The sequence below is a fragment of the Amphiprion ocellaris genome, chromosome 15 (genome assembly GCF_022539595.1).
Source record: "Amphiprion ocellaris isolate individual 3 ecotype Okinawa chromosome 15, ASM2253959v1, whole genome shotgun sequence".
Taxonomy (NCBI): Eukaryota; Metazoa; Chordata; class Actinopteri; family Pomacentridae; genus Amphiprion; species Amphiprion ocellaris.
Genome location: NC_072780.1, coordinates 11257799 through 11275521, shown reverse-complemented (window position 1 = coordinate 11275521; position 17723 = coordinate 11257799). Strand labels below are relative to the sequence as shown.

Genomic DNA, 17723 nt, shown 5'->3' with positions numbered 1-17723 from the left:
CCAATCCCAATTCCCCTCTCGTTCCTCTGTTACTAGGCAACTATCACCTGGGTTACGCACTCCATATGAGATTATACCCATGCCAACCCTACCACTTTGGTTTCCATGGCAACCTGGCACCGAGCAATGGCGCTGTCAGGTTACGGAGGGACAAGTGATTGGTGAGTGTGTGTGTGTGTGTGTGCCTGCTAGCGCGTGGATGTGCACACGTGTGATTGTGTTGCGTGTTTGTGTGCGCGTGTCTGTTTCTCTTTTGGTGTCACAGTCATCACGGGCATCCCAATCCGATTCAGGCTACCATGTGAAAATAGCAGGAACGCAGCGCTTACAAGCAGCATTTGTAGTGAAAATTGTGACAGTTATACGACACTTAGAGTCTGTATGTGTGTGTTTTCAATTACCCCAATTTCAAGTTGCAGCTCATTAAATACAGTATATACAGCAAAAATTCTCCTGGTTATTCTTTATTATTCTCTGAAATAAAACCATACAACTACACATCGACTATACCCACTCGTTCCTCATATGATACACTGTGAAAGCGCCTGCATGTTTTCTGTTTCTCTGTCAGAAAGAGAGGATAAAAACATCAACAAGGTTCCCCTGAGGGAGAAAGCTGAACCACGATTCAGTTTAACATGGGAAACAGCAAATCGAAAGCTCAGAGCAGAAACACATACACACACTTTTCAGCTTCTTGTCTCTCTGTACAAAATGCTTGATGTCCTGGTGCACAGAACTCAAGGAGGACAACCCCATTTTAGACCAAGACAGAGAGACAAATGAAGATGAATGAGTCCTCTGATGTTCTTCAGTGATATGTGTGAAAGGACACCAGAGGATCAAATTCATTAAATTACTGAAGTACAAGACGGCGAGAGAGAGGACGGATTAAAACAATGAGAAGTGGTGAAGAAGGCCAGCACTGTAATACCTTCATGAAGCTCCTAACGTGCTCCTCTTCCTTGAGGAAGTCCTTGTATAGCCTGCTCCAGTGGGACACCAGCTGCAGTACTTTACGCTTCCTGAAGAGGGCGTCTTTGCCCTCCTCCTGGCCCCTGCAGCGGACGCTGCTATAGGTGACTGTGGTCAAGGATACAACAGAGGAGAGCATGGAGTCTGAAAGGACATGTGTGTGTTTGAGTGTGTGTGCAGGTTTGCCAGAAAGGATATTGTCCCAGCAGAGCCTGGCAAAGGTCATGAGTGGACATGAACACCAGGTACGTCAGCAAGAAGTCATCCAGCAGCATTTCTGAAACATAAAAAAACATCAATATTTAGGAAAAATGTTCAAAGTTTTCTCCTCATTTGGGAAATAAAGATTTGGAATGTCTTGTAGTTTCTCCCTTTGCCCTTTAATTCACTCTTGATTTCCTCAATCTACTTTACAAACCTACCAATGACACACTTTCATTACTTCACTCATGACAAAAAGTTAGAAATTTACCAAATTTATTAATTGTGGCCACTTGAGGAAAAATAAAGGGTTTGTCAATTAACCTTTAGGCTTATACTCAAGGTCCTGTTTTCCTCTTTTATTTGCAAATGAATAGCTTTAAAGTCATTACAGTCATGTAAAATATGAAATGTGTCACTTGTACTGACAGACCGGCACCTAACCGACACACTCTATATCCAACAGAGCATTTCAGGGTCATTCAGTGCACTGGTTTGACTTTATGGCTTGCAAATTTATTGTTGTGAGTTTGCCTCTTGTGGCATTATTTTCATCCACAACAGGCAGCTGTTCTCAGCAATAAAAGTTCTTAAACCCACTCAGCACACTACCTGCTCAGAATCAAACAGGAGACAGACAAGCTAGGGACTAGGTGGAATACATAGTGGAATATTAAGCAGCTAAAAAAATGTATTCTTCAGGAGTTGACAGAGAGCAAAAACAAGAGCTAAGACTTCAGTGTATATTGGACTTCGTTTCATCAGGTGGCCAGTATTATCATAAAAATGTCATTCTGTGTCTGTTAGATTTGAAAAAAGTAACTATTGTGACACTAATATGTTCACTGTTCACTGTAAAACATGATAATATTAAGTATTTAGCAATTTTAGAGACTTTTGAGATCTCTAAAATAAAGTTCTGTGAGTTTGGTTTCAAAGTATGAATCTGAAGTTGAAGAGGTTTATAGTTAAGGATTGTTTGCTTATATGGAGAGGTGCCATCAATCAAATCTTATGAAGTTACATCCACATAGTCCTGATGAAGCAGGTTATCTTGAGTGTTAAGATTTCTACAAATTATTCAAAAAGAAGGTGTATTCAACGCATATTTTGTCAAGAATAATGAGAGAAATCAAGAAACTATGTTTTTATTAGTCTTAAGAAAAAGCTAAACAAATATTCACATTGCAAAGAAGAATATATGCTTTTCTTTCTCATTTTCTGAGCAACTTTAAAACATGATAAACTTATAGTAAAGCAAGCTTATGTGCAAATGAAAGGTGAGTGTCTGTGAGTATGTGTGAGACGATGCAGGTGATCAATAATAAGAACCAAATATAAACAGCCCTTGTGGCAGATGGGTAATGAGCCATTGTTAGTGATGAGGGAGCTGTGGTGTGTGTGTGTGTGTGTGGCCAAACTCTTTCCCTGGGAAAATGTGTGACCCAAATATGGCTCTGTCAGGCAGAGAGCAAAGAAATCAATTATAGAAGACTGAGCACAGGCCATGGCATAAATATTTGATCAACTGTCTTCTCTTTAAAAATAAAAATACAACTTTTGCGGGAAATATTTTTAGGCAGGCCTGACTGACCTTATCACTTTTTCAAAACCTCGTTGACTCACTTTCCTGTCATTTTCTCTTTTTTTGAGGCCTTTTCTCAGCAATCAGTAGATATAGAGTCCTTTCTTGACCAGCTATCGGCCTTTTTCCTTCTTTTCACTTCCCTCTCTCACTCTCTCCATCCTAAACTACCCTCATCCACCTCCCCTTCCCTACACCCCCGTTTTTCATTTTCTCCTTCTTGGCGATTACATTTCCCCCTGCTACTTCTCTCCTCCTACGCTCACCCTCTCTCAGCTCTCTGTGATGATAAATATCCATTTTCATCTTCAACATATGCCCTCTGCGTTTGCCCGCTGGCACACACAAAGTCAAACACACACACACACAAACACACACAGCACCCTGATGAATAACTCATTCAGTTCTGACCTTGGGGACTTTATCTCCTGTGAGAAAGACAGAAAAAACAGAGGGAAAATGTGTGTGTGCCGAACTAATCGCGGTAATCTGCTGCTGTCTTTTTTGTTGCGTGTGTGTTTTATGTGTACATGGAGAGGGGTGGTTGGGGTAATCGCTCTCTCTCCATGGAAGCGTGTTTGAGCCTGTTCAACATGCTGCACAGCTAAGCCCGCTAAAGCGACACACTGATGCTCAGCACCACCCCAGAGGGTGTACACACACACACACGCACACACCTACACACGCACACAGACACACACACCATAAATGTCTATGCTTATACAGGACAAATAAACCAAAAGACAGATACACACATAAATGCAGAGACAGATATCCAAACATGCACATAAACATCCCTACTTCTGCCTCTCCCTCCTGTCTTTTCTGTTTTCAGTGAATAAATATCAGGCAGACCTCCTCCACAAAGACCATCTCAGTTCTCTCTCTCTCCCACATTTATCTCTCCCTCTTTCTTCATTTGCTTCCTGCAATTCAGTGAGATGGCTCCCTGTGGACTGCTGGGAACTGGTGGTGCTGAGGAGTTGATGCATAAAGGCGCCTTGTCTTGAAACTGTGCTAAGAGGCAGAAGAACGGTTCTATAAAATCCAAGTTGGGAAGCAGATGTTCCTGTGCGATAAAAGTACTATTTTAGTGGACCTGGGCTCCAAGATGGCACTTAATTTATGTAGAAAACAAGTCAAGAGCCATTGATGATGAAGAATTAGCTTGTATTTTTACCAGTACGCATTTTTCTTTTGATCTATGTAGGAGTGCGTTTGTCAAATGAATATTTTAAGATAAATGAAGCATGTGGGCTACCATTGTTGATATTATAATCTCAGTCACCTCACATTCACGTAATGTGCATGATACAGCTAAAACAACTGTTGATTAATTGATTAACAATTACTGTAATGATCATTAATCCCTGGCTCATGGTTCAGACCAAGAAACATATTTACACTGGTCATTTTTTCAATACTTTTTAGTGCTTTGCAACATTAAACATACTAGACAATTAAATGATCCATTTAAATGGTCCATGTGCTTACTTGATTTCTGTAAAATTAATGACAAAATGATTCCCAAGGAAAAGCTGTATAGTACTTCTGAAACTGCTTTATGATCAAAGAACCCAGTGCCTGTACGGCAGACCTAAGGATTGTGAAAATTAGATTTGACAGTTAGCAGCCCACTAAAATTGTTTGCACCAGGAATGCGTTCAGTTCCCTGAGGCAATCATTTTACAAACTCATTAGAGCACTTGAACTCTCCTCATATTTACAGCCAATGATATGGCTGAAGAAATGCACACACCTGCATATGGTGAGAGGTCTGACTGATGCAACCACACACACATACATATATTATCACACAGAGGAAGTGCATACCACCTGGGACTTCAGCAGAAAGAAGTCCAGTCTGGGCTGTGTTGGAACTTGTTGTGTGGCATTTGGAAAGTAATTTCTTAGAAGGAGGTGTGGCGCTTAGTTTGAAAAACACCATTGGTTGAAAAGCTGAGACCACATTTCAGGTACTTTATTTATAAGACTGTTACCTGTATACATAAAAATCTAAATTTTAGCCCAACCTTAGGTTTATTCTAATTTTAATACCACCCATCTATGTTTCTATCAGTTAATGGAGACACAGCCACACTGTGTGTATTGATGCCCTCGAACAGATGCGTGTCTGTGCACAAAGCCAACAAAACACACGTGTTCGAGTGTGTGCTTCTCCAAACTCACCGCTCTCTCTGTTCTCTGGTGCCCCTCTTTGGTCATCCAGTCGCAGGTCACTCAGCAGGTGCTCCAAGATCTTAAGCGGCGTTCCCGACACCACCACGTACCTGTAAGATGAAGGGTCACAACAATCTTCCTCACTAGAACAAGAGTACCAAGAACGGTCGGTTCCATTCCTCCATCCTGTCTCCCTCTCGTTCTCTACATTCTCCTCCGCATCGTCGTCATCGATGTAGCGAAAATGAGGAACATCAAATGTAGAGATTTCTGAGGTGCTACCGTCTTCGTCATGACCGCTACTATCATCACTGTCTTCATCATTATCGTCATCTATGTCCTCTTCCGCCTCTGCAAGTGTAGCGAGCTCAGAGGTCATCTTCATATCTAAAATTTCCCAATGATTAGTCCTCTTATAAGCTTTGCATACTCAGGGTCCTCCTCCATGGGACAAACTGTCTTGCCGTCTGCTCCTGTCAGCTAAGAGCTCCAGAGATAAAAACCCTCCGACTGACGGCGCCTACAGTAACACTAGGAAGTTGTATACACACATGCGCACACCCACTTAACCTGCCTGTCACTGACACTCCCTGCTTTGTGCCTTAGGTCTTGGCACACACTGACTAAATATTGCACAAAGAAATCAACTAGGAGGAAGAAATAAACATGAAAAGAAAACACATGGAAACACACATATATGATCCTTGAAACATAAAAGTTATGTGTGGAAGAAGTAAACCAGCCTTGGTGTGATCTTTGTTCCCTTTCAGCTGAAAACAAAAAGCCATTCTCTGGCTTTTGCTGTCTGCCAGAAGCTAAAGCATACATTATCTTACACACATGCACGCGTACACACGCAGTCTGCAGCAATACTGATTTTTTGCAAGTGCATGCAAGAGCGTGTGGCTGTAACTTGAGATTCAAAAGTGAAAACTGACAAAGATAGGGAGGAGTACCGTGATTATGCTTTTGTTGCTACTGTTAGCTTAGAGGCCCCTTATTATGTAGTAGGTGCTGACCTCTTGTCGCAATCCTCCTCTCTGGACCCGCCCCCCGACGAGGTGGGTGAGGGCCGGTCCGACGGCGACGTCACTGATGATGTCACTCTCTGCAACACCAATACGTCTCGTCCTCTCTCCTTCAGACAAACCCTCCCCACTGCCTCCTGAACAGCAAAAACAGGAAAAAAAAAAAAAAACACAGACATGTCACAAAGTGAAGCAAGGACAAAGCTGTAGGATGGCGATTAAAGCAGTGAAGAGTTTTTTTCAGCAGTAGAGGATTTCAGCCACAGCAGGGAGCAAAAAACAAATATGATACATCCCATGTGACTGCTTCTAATATTGCTATGCCTTTTTCTCCTCTAATTCTGGTTTAGTTATCAAATCTTTGTTGGTCAGGCTTTAATATCCAGATTCTTCCATTTCAGACAAATGTTTCTTCAACACATAAGGCAAACACACAGGCATACTAATCCACACAGTCTCTTGGCACCAACAAAGGGGTATTGCATTCCCTGCCTTTACAAGGAATGGATCTGTGTAATAAATGAGAACGTGGACAACTAAGAATGTGGGCGAGCACCTGAAATGATCTCCTGCTCCAAAAATGAACAAGACCTTGATCCGTGACTCTAACAAACACACATACATACACCTGCTGTGACAGTTCAGTGTAACATGAACAGAGCTCCAGATGAACAAAGAAGTACAATAAGAAACAGAGTGAGGAGAGGAGAGGAGAGGAGAGATAAAGAACCAACGTTTCTCCTCCAGCTGCTTGCTGCAGTTTCTGTCGCAGCCAGAGGGACTGAGCAGGAATCACTACTGATACAGAGAGCTCTCTGTGCACGGCTGCCTTTCTCTTGAGTTTATTAATATATAAACATATTAGACAGCACAATTACATAATGTCCCACATTGACGATCAATTGTCATAAAAATGGTTGTGATTAACAATTACATTTTTCTGTTCATTTTACGACTCTGTTGGTTGTAGATTAGTGATAGTTGTGCCTTTGAAAGTCACCTTTTTGCTGCTAAAGTTATTGAAGTCATTTAGCTTAAACCTAAAATGTTCCTACATTGGTGCTGCTTTAAAACTAAATCTGAAGCTTAATAGTTGCTCATCCAAATGCAGTCGGTTGAATATTAGAAGTTAGGCACATCGAGATAACAATTGTGGAAATCATAATTGAAATATGACATTTCTGTTAGTTTCATCCAGCTGTTTATAAACACAGATATGGAAATTATTCTGTGCAAAATAACAGCACTCAGCTCAAATAACTGCGATCAGGAGATTATATTATAATGGATAGGCTATTACTATTTATTATTTTTAGCAAAAGAATAGATTTTTACTATTTTCTAAAAAATAATATTAATAGTAATAATAAAAAAACAGCTAGAAAAAGTGCTCAGGTTCATAAAAGTGCCAACCGTGCACTAATTATTACCCGTCATCGCAACATCTAAAATCTGGGTTTTCACTTGCAAGGTCCAAACACAGAGCACTGCAAACCCAGTTGAGGATACCACTATAAAACTCAAAAACAAGTCAACAGAAAGGCAGAAACGAACCAGCAAATACATACAAAAACACACAACATCTTTGTGATTGTCTGATGAAAGGAGCTGTCTGATCCTGAAAGACAGCAGGTGGGATCTGACTTGGGTCAGACAAAACAATATGCCCGAAGTGCTCTCTCTCTCGCTCTGTGTGTGTGTGTGTGTGTGTGTGTGTGTGTGTGTGTCTGTGTGTGTGTGTCTGTGTCTGTGTGTGCGTGCAGACATGCTCTGATGACTCATATTCCACTGAAGTATGACACAGATGTTCGGCAGCCACCAAATCCTCCCCCTCAGGTGTGTTGCTGTGTTGGAGCCATTTGAGCTCATTCACTCCTATTTAACAAATTGCACAGCTTAAGTATTTAATATGAAGTTAAATTACTTAAATTACTTTCTGATTTTGCATTGAGAGGTGCTAAACGTTGCAAAGTAAATTTTAATGTTACTCAAGGTTTTACCGCTTTTCTCTTGCTAAAGATTGTCCATATCTAAATACAAAATGATTAACTTTAGAGGCATCCAGACAGGAAAAAACCAGTCCACTACTGCAAAGAGGTTTGGAGAGTCTCTATCTTGGCTGAGCACTTCAACAAACAAAAATCTGAAATTGGATATTTCAGTGCTTCAATCTGCCATTGTAAATTTACTTTAATTTCCTGCTCAGTTCTACAACACTGGAGATAAATGTTGAACAATTTATTTCAATTAAACATATGTAAATCAATAATTTTAACAAAGTTTTACTCTGGAGTTTGCGCAGTTCTACATGTTGAGACAAAGGTTTTCATATTGACTTCATATTTCTATCTGTTTCACATATCTTTTCTTGGCCCCCTTGATTATTAATCACCGGTATTGAATTAACATCAGTCCACATGTAGCGCAAAGATAAAATGCCTAAATTCGAAAGTACATTACACTTAATTGATCTGATTTGACAAACTTTGTATGTTTTCACTGCATTACAAACGTCACAATAAACTGAGCACGAACATACAACCCACTTGTGGAGACTGTGTGCTTTTAAAGAATTATTATCAGTGCTTAATGTAGTAACACGAAGATGCAACCAGCAGATAAGTTAAAGCACTGACAGCTGATGTAAAGAGATCTGACACAGCATGCCATTAATTACATCTTGGACTGGCACCAAGACCGCACCCAGCAGCCAAGATGTGATGTCAAGATAAGTTTGGTGGCTAAGTGGTCTAAAGGGGACACGCCATTAGACCACGTCGTCTAAGGTTCAAATGCAGACCAGGAACAGCTTTACCACAAGTCTCCCCCCTTTATCTCTGCTGACCTTTCCTGTCTCTCAACACTATCAGATATCTAATAAAATGCCCCAGAGTTACAGGGAAAAAGGAAAGGGAAGCATTATGTAATAAATTATAACTACTGTGAAAACAAAGGAGAAGAAAATGTTGTTCCCGATACAGTAACTAACTGTTGATCTTTCCGACAACCCTTGTAGTCTTTATACAGATGCCAAGAAAAACAACTTCGAGCCAAGAAAGGAGGAAGGCAACGTTATGACACACATACACACTCACTCAAGATCAAAAAGCCTTCAAAAAATGCACCCAAAGAAAAACATTAACATTACGCATGTGTAACTAATTATGTATAAACATCACATACATTCACATAAAAAACACAGAATTAAGTGTAAACAGTGATTTGCAAGAAAAACATGAATGTGTCCTCAGAGAGACCTTAAAGCATGAAAATGGAAAAACATACAAAGAAGGCAGTTGAACACTGCAGTGAGGAGGAGTCAGATAGTTATGCAACAGAGAAAGAGTGAGAGAACAAGTAAAGAAAGCAAGATGAAAGGCAACAGACTGGGAAGGAAAGTGAGAGACGTGGAGGAGAAGTGGTGAAGAAAGTGAGAAATACAAGAAGAAGTGACTGAAAACAGATGCACACTTTTGGATCCAAATGTTATTAGTTTTATCCACATTCTTAAAATGCTCTTTATAATGAATGGATTGTGAATAAATACATCTATGAGGAGAATTTTGCAATATTTATCATTTTTATATGAAGGCAAAAGCAAACACATGCATTTGTTGAAGTAGGGTGTGTTGCATCAAGAGGTTTAGAGTCAAAACTTTCTTTATCAAAGTCACTTGTTTTCAGCTAACAGGTGTGTTTTGCAGTTCCCTCCGGTTTCTGTCATCCCTTCCTTCAATTAAGCCATCTGCATTACCAGCTTTCCTCCCTTGACACACTTTTTCTGTTTCCCCTCTTTCTCTCTCTATCTATCTTTGAATGTTTGTACTTCATGCTCTGGATTTTGGAGATTTCAGAACAGAGACAAGAGTCAAGAGGACATACACTTTCTGCACTCGTCATTGGTCAAACCTCATACACACAGATTTAAATCCTCAATTTGTGTGAAAAATTAGAAACAAAGGATGCAGCATATATTCAGCTTCGTACGAGATCACAATTTGCGCGCCAGGAAGGCTTTTTTATCCCGTCACTCATTCGGTCTGCCCTATTTCCTCACATACACACTCTGACATAATGTTGTTCAGAGGAAAGGTGGGCCTCATGGAAAGCCTAAAGGAAGCACTCTCTGTTCCTTTCCTCTTCCTACCAGTGTGTATGTGAGTCGGTGTCTGTGCCGATAGTGACCAGGCCATATCTGTGTTGTGATAGCTCTGGGCTTGATTCCTGGAAATAATGGATAAGAATATGAAAACACTGTGGTTTTAGGTCAGCAGCACATATGTGAAACCATACATACTCACAGTGTAATTACCACAACTATTAGAAAGTAAGACAGGTTGCCCAAAACTCATGTGAGCGTGTCATGCATACTGTGACCTGGTATAACCTCTTGTGTAGGCTGACCTGAGGTCAACTCTCATGGCTGAATTAAATGTAGAGGAGTACAAATGCAAGTCAGAAGTGACTAGAAGGCAGAGAAGCATCCAATGCACTCATCTGACACGAGTTAGATTACTATGGAAACAGCCCACACTGGTCTGTCAGAGCTTATCTGTCATGGAAAAAAGGAAACTAAAAAAAAAAAATCACCATGACAACCCAGTAAAAGGAGAATGGTCTCTGTGGTGAATCGAGTGTGTTGCTTGGTTTTGGTTTCTGCTAAATCCTGCTGCCTATGATGGACAATGATTTGGCAAAAATAACGGATAAAACCTGTTACAGATATTTGTTTATTTGCGGTGTGTACAGATAGTCAAAGAAGTGATTTCAGATCACAGTTTACATCCCATTGCTATTATTTACAGGAGACTTTAAAGAGAGAAACTTTAAATCATATGAAAATCTACAGATTACAAGAATAAGACCAGGAGAACGGAGCAGCAGGAAAGTAATCTTATTTGAAGGATAATTTGACTCCTTCATTGACGCTGGTTACATCCCTAGGCTGATATATTGTATATTTGTCTCTTGTTCACATATGCTTTTCATTGTTCACACTACAGAGATGCACAACAGAGCTGTCAGTGGTCACAGTGATGACAACTCAGCACCTGATGACTTCATGTCATACTTTCATTTTAGCCACATTTGCAAGTATTCTCTAGTCAAGCAAAGAATTTTTGCCCTCTCTACCTTGTAATTGTATAATTCCACAATAAGTCTGAAATGTCGCTGTTTTACACAGCTTGTCAGAGTTCTGGCAGTGTGTGCTTCTCTCTCTTCTTTCTAACAGGATTTTGGAGTGAAAAAAAAGCCTTAAATTGAAATAATGTGAGAAGAGTTTGAAAAAAGCAGATGTTTCATTGTGAGGATTCTAAGAAGCTGTATGATTTTTATACCCCAACCACAGACGACAAATTTTGTTTTGTATGTTAATTTGCCTGCAATTAAGCCCAAAATATGTGTATTTGGAAACTTTATGATCTATACTAGGCTAGACTTAGGCATTAAAATAACAATGAGGACAAAATGGTTCTTTATTCCTCTGTAAACTCATTTGCTACTGGTGCAACTGCAATTTAAGAAAGGAAACTACACATGGAAATTCACAGGTTTACTCAACGTTCATGATGATTTCGGAGCAAATAAAATGTAGGTTTAGTGATCACCATTAGGTTTAGGAAAGGTCTTACTCTTGAATCCTTTATCCACATATAACTGAAATCACATAACATTATTCTGCAATATACTTATTATATACTATAAAAAATACACAAGATTTAAGTCAACCTAAATGTGGATAAAGTGCTTAATAAATCAAGTAATTAGTGTATGAGTGAGTTGGTAGGTGTCCAGTTGAATCCTTCCGCTGCTGCATCCCTACTTCAACAATACTGCATGTATGTTTTCACTAATTTCACATAGTGCTAAAGCTGTTGTCAAATACAGAGCAGTAGTTTTTCGTGTTTGAAAGGAATGAAAGTGAAATTATGCACACTCTGGAAAATCCCCAAGGCTGGGCTTCAGTCAAACTCACCAAGCTCACAAACACACACACGTCGTGATGCAGGATGAAATCAGACTGCATTTACTTCGTTTCCTGCCCTCAGGTGTACTGAAGAGCAGGATTATACAGTACAACGCTTCACTAACACCCTGCTCATTATGAGCACACACTGACTCAGCCTGCCACAGTGCTGGCAGTGCATGAGCATACACATACGAACTCCCACAAATGATTATAAGCTCTATCCAGCAAACTGACACACACACACACACACACACACACACACACACACACACACACACACACACACACACACACACACACACACACACACACACACACACACACACACACACACACACAAGTGAACATAGACATACACACACACTACTTGACAGACTGCAAAAAATGTAAGAGCCACATTAGACGAACCAGAGAACTGGTGGGTTTTTTGATTTAAAGGGGTCTCAATGAAGCCAAGCTCTGTGCATCTGCAATGTTAAGTTAGTGGGTTTGTATATGTGGGTGCACAGATGCCTCCTCATGTACTCAGATGATTTTAAAAAATAACAAGCAGTCATACTGAAAATGTGCAAATGTGTGTCTATCTTCAGACTGACAGAAATGCCAATCATGGTGGTCATGATGAGGGTTTACTCATATGATCCCTCACCTGAAACCATGAGTAACTCAGGCCTGAAGTGTGTATGCGCTTAAAAGTGACGAAAGTAATGACCACATTTACCACATGACGTCCATTACTCTCTACTCACACTAACCATACAGCCACAACTCAGATTACATGGTAAGAGTTCACAGAACAACATCATCAGTCGTGAAGATACACTGCATGACATTAAGGACATTTCACGATAGGAAAGCCACTGCATCACTTTACTAACCGCTTGGTTCCTGTCAGGTAGACGATAGTTGTGGTTCTGCAGCAGCCGACAGCCATCCTTGGCGAGCCTCTGAACGGCTTCCAGGCCCAGCCGGCTGGTTAGCTCCTCACGGCCGCACACGCTCCCCATCCCTCCGCCGCCGCTGCCACCGCCGTCCCGCAATGCACACACCCCGCCCAGCTGCAACACAGGAGGCATGAAGACGTATCTCAACCCGCAGTCCCAAGACATGGCAGAAACACTCAAAGTATGTTGGTGGAACCAAGGTTAATGTTCTTGTCCAAAAGAGGATTTAACCAGTTTGTGCATAATCCAGAAACATGCAGTGACAAGTTTTCAGTTGCCCCTTTATGTCCATGTGAGGAGAATGAGAAGAAATTGTAATCCTGGGTCTCTCTATCTTATCCTGCTGTTCCTGTTGCTCTTCATCATCTCTTATTCTTTCTGTGTAAAACAGTCAGGCATTCCTTTTATCGGTTGCACTTCTCTCTTTGTCTCAGTCTGACTGCTATGTGTCAGAAAATCTGGCGGAGAAATAGTGAGTGTGTGATTAGTAGTATAAGTGGGCGGGAGTGGGTGTCTGTGTGAGAGGAGTGTGTGTTAGGGGGTGTGTGTTGCACCTCTCTGTTCCCTCCCCTTTATAGTCGGGACTTAAAAAAGTGCTACCATCCTGGTAATTCATTTGAGGTAGATAAAAAGTCTGTGAATAGGAATATCTAACAGTGATGTCTTAAAAAGGAAAGAGATCCGCAAAGAGGCACACAATAGCTTTCACCCAAAGAGCTGGAGGATACTGGAGAAGCTAACGGCTTAGTCGTCAGATAGACCTGATGACAGAAAACATTACTTTGCGTGAGTGTTCCCTGGAGTGCTGCTAGTGTGATGGTTATCACCAGCGGCGGGTTGCCTGGTCTGTTTATTTTCCTTGGAAGAGAGAGAAACAGGGATGTTTCATTTGGCTCAAAGTTTAGTAACCCTTCCTGTGAGCTCAACTATCCCACGGTACCAGGCTCTAGCAGAGGGTAACACACACACCCATGCAGAACATCACTCATTTTGTTTACTAGGAAACCCCCCCTCCTCGGTGACAACTCTTATCTGGTAGAATAGCCACGTACACAGACATTATATCACAACCACTGTCCCGTGTCCCTTGCTGCTTCCTGCAAAAACCTGCTTTCTGCTTCCCAATCTGGACACAGAACACACCAAGATAAACCTTTCTGTCGTCTGTGTGTGCTTGCATTGTGCGGCCGTTACCGTCTATCTCCTTTAATCTCCCATTGTGCTTGTAATTTTTCTTTGATTCTTTCATGTTTGAGCTCTCTGACGAGACTCAGTAGGCTAAAGAATAACTAAAGGTAAATTAGACTGTAGTTAATTTTGGAGTTTGTACCTAGTAACCTATCTGCAATGTTTTTTTAAATCCATAAAAAGACTCTCTACGATGCAGTTTTCAGTGGTTATCAATCCCCCTAAGGAATGGCAGTATCAGTCTAATGGCCAATGCCCACTGAATCCAGCTGTGTTGAACAGGTGGTGTAGCAATTGGCAGCATTCGTGACTGGAGTACCTCATTGAGATGCGCGGGTCATGCAATGTTTACTTGTAAATGTACTTAAATGTCTATATTCATTGGCAGCTGATTTGAAATTCATTTTAATGATACATTTCATTTGTTACTGACTTGTCTTAGTACACTAACAGCAAAACTAGTTTAACCCTCTGAGACCCAAAACCAGCAAGCAGGTTTGACAACCCACCAAAATGACACTATTTATCTGAGCAAAAACAATAAAAAACAGGAAGCATCACTGTTTTTTTAAATTTCCGACCGTCCTTGAATTTCATGTGTGACTATCCATTTCGTCAGGAAAATAAGCCAAATTTACGCTTACGATTAATGACATTTAGCAAAATCACTTTGTTCTCCATTTCCATTTGAATTTAAAATTACCCAAAAATAAATTGTTTGCTCTAAGAAAATTCTATGCCCCTCGGCCCAACCAAAAAGGTATGACAGACTTATGGATGATCAACAGTCACATCAGAAAAAATTTGAGGGCTTTTTGGCAGAGTGATGATAAAGTATTACTTGAATACAATGACAAAGGGTTGTCATACTCAAGGAATATGCAATATACTTAAAATACATTAAAACAAATGTCAGCAAACACAACTAAAAACTACAGTATCTTGTAAATGACTATAGATACTGCTCTTTGGAAATGTTTCCAGGGGATTCCACAGTAGAGCAATGACTGAGCTGTGGTTCAACCAAAATGGATTTTAACTCAATGCAGGGGACATAAAGAGTCATAAAAGCAACACTAGAGTCAGAAGCACAAAAAACCCAGAATATAGGCTTCTTTAATATATAATAATTTGCATAATCTTCTACTTCTAGCAAAGAAAACCATAGTTCCACAACCTCAGGCCTCAAAAATTATCCAAATACTACAGCACTGCAGTTACACAAATCCAAGGTGTGACGAAGGCTCACGAGAAGCCTTTCCTTTGTATTAAGGAGTTACAAGCCAAAAACATGTGAACCACAAATACAGTATATATCCTACCATATGTGTAACTGTGTTTAAAAGATTCCCTTTTCACTGCTGTCCCTCTCTCTCCTCATGTCTCTGGTGTAATCAGAGAATGAATAATTGATGGACATAAAGAGGTTTTGACTGTACAGAGATGGGATGAGAAAGCAAACAGACCTCCCCCTGCACTGTTCTGACCCCATTTTCTACATTTAGCCATGTGTGTACCTCCACATAGATACAACTTGCACTCAGTGACCTTTAAAAGAGAGCAAGGTAGTCAGAACAAAACAATTATCATCTATTTTGCTGGTTGACGCAAGCAACCTGCTATTCGGTTGAGTGAGTTAGAACTGAATTAAGCAGTGTTGGCCAAACTGTATTCTTGGTAAAACTAGCTATCAAAAGCATTTACTGTGTCCTACGCACACAATCCTCCTTATACTACTACAAGAAAGCAAACTCCTGAGCAACAGGGACAAACAAACAGTATCCATTTTTTTCAGTCTTAAAATAATTCAAATAGCAAAAGCTTGTGTTTTACACATCTAAAAAGCTGCTGCTGGTTATAAAACTGTATCTGACATCTAGTGTTTTGTTTATGCTGAACATAACAAGAGATCTTTTGATTAGTGTTACCCTCTTTAAAGATATTAGGACAAAATAGAAATGTTATTTAACACAAGGATTGCTCTGTTCAGATGTTCAGTGATGAGGAATATTTCTATCATTAACCAGAACGTCTTCACTCATTTTTGTTGTGGGACTACTTCAAGGCAAGCGTGAACTGCCTCAGGAAAATATAAATAATTAATTGGACTCCGTTGGCAGATAGTGAAAATTAATTAAAGGATCTAGAGTTGGGGTGAAGAAAATCAGTTTCCTATAGTGTGTGTCTTCCCAGCTCTGTGAGTATTACCGGACTGCTCTCCTCGCTGGGCGTAGAAGGCTCCTGATGGCTCGTCTCTGTGGTCTCAGAGTCCTGCTCTGATACTGCAACCAAACAGCAACACATTAGTCTTTCTGTCTCATAATAGAAAAGTTAAACATTTACCACCAGAAAAGCTCCGCATGAAAACTTACACACTCACAACTACAGGTAAACTTACAAGCTTTGCGAGTCTTCCGGGCGAGAGCAGCCGCCAGCTCACTTTGTACCTAATTTTGTCCAAAAAAAAAAACAAAACAAAAACATAAATGACGAAATAAAACATGTCATGATTTTTCCAACGTGTCTGTTTTAGCACCTGTCTCTTAAGATTATATTGTCAGATTCACACACTGACCGTAGAAGTGAGTCTCTCAAGAGCTTTCATCTGAAGAATCTCACTGCAGATGTCCCTGTTGCCTTCAGAGTCTTCCTCTGACCTTGAAGAAACAGACAGGTTTATTTGTAACTGACGAGTGCACATTGCTCTAATCAAACACTCTACGGAGATATAAGTTCCCTGCAGAGCTGTGGTTCTCTCTACACTGCCCCCTGGTAAAATAGGAAAAGAACTACAGCCTACAAACATTCCAAATCCAAAGATGATGCCTGAATTCCTTTAACTGAATAGCAGCCACTTTCCTACACCCCTACTTTCCCATTTATTAGATTAAATAAACTTTCAGGGGCCTTGCTTGGGTGTGGTGGAATCTTCACATGGTCCTCTCACAGTGACTTTGAAACGGAGGCACATCAGCAACAACAGTTTCTCAGATATGGACCTAGAGAGAAATGCCATTGCCTGGAAATAATGCAAAACAGAGAGAAACATTTGCTTAAGTATTAAGTTTCATGTCCATCTATGTGGAACTTGATTCTGTTATTACAGTCAAAGACACCAAAGGTCATTTGTAATTTTTTTTTTGATAAATGTAAACTTGCTTTAGTGACTTTAAATTTGTACTTTGATTCCTACTGCTTTCCTTAAAGTGTATATTTATATTGTTTGTGCTTTGCATATTTGTACACCATTGTTAAAAAAAAAATCTATACTTAAATGCTTCACAGAATGTCAGCATCTGTTGTTTTCTCTAATTTACATTTTTGTAAAATTGATTGTTTTTTTGCACTGTACCTATGCTCAGGCAAAAGATGCTTTTGAATGAATGGCATTTTTCACTACATCTGACAATGTAACTAATTAGCTGAAAACAGAGCCAACACACATGACTCATTGCAATCATAATGAACATACAGTAGATGAATATATTTTCGCTGTGAATATTTTATATTCAGCAAAGATGTGCCTGTTTGATTTTCCCTCCCATCTGTCTCTCTAGCTCTTCACTGCTTGCAGGCTTTGCATCAAGCTTCTTTCTCAGCACCCTCTTTCTCTCTTTCATGTGGTTTCATGTAAAATAGCTCCCAGACAC

General features: G+C 40.2%; 1 protein-coding gene across 1 annotated transcript in view; it reads right to left on the bottom strand.

Annotated features, from left to right (window-relative positions):
- Nucleotides 1-17723, bottom strand: part of rapgef5a (Rap guanine nucleotide exchange factor (GEF) 5a) — a 51171-nt gene that overhangs the window by 10511 nt on the left and 22937 nt on the right. Inside the window, exons 6-13 of the mRNA XM_023278082.3 lie at nt 16649-16730; nt 16472-16520; nt 16282-16355; nt 12820-12999; nt 5962-6107; nt 4952-5052; nt 1174-1252; nt 935-1079 (exon numbers count right to left, since the gene is read on the bottom strand). Of these exons, the coding sequence (XP_023133850.2) occupies nt 935-1079; nt 1174-1252; nt 4952-5052; nt 5962-6107; nt 12820-12999; nt 16282-16355; nt 16472-16520; nt 16649-16730 (856 nt within the window). The remainder of the gene's footprint in view (nt 1-934; nt 1080-1173; nt 1253-4951; nt 5053-5961; nt 6108-12819; nt 13000-16281; nt 16356-16471; nt 16521-16648; nt 16731-17723) is intronic.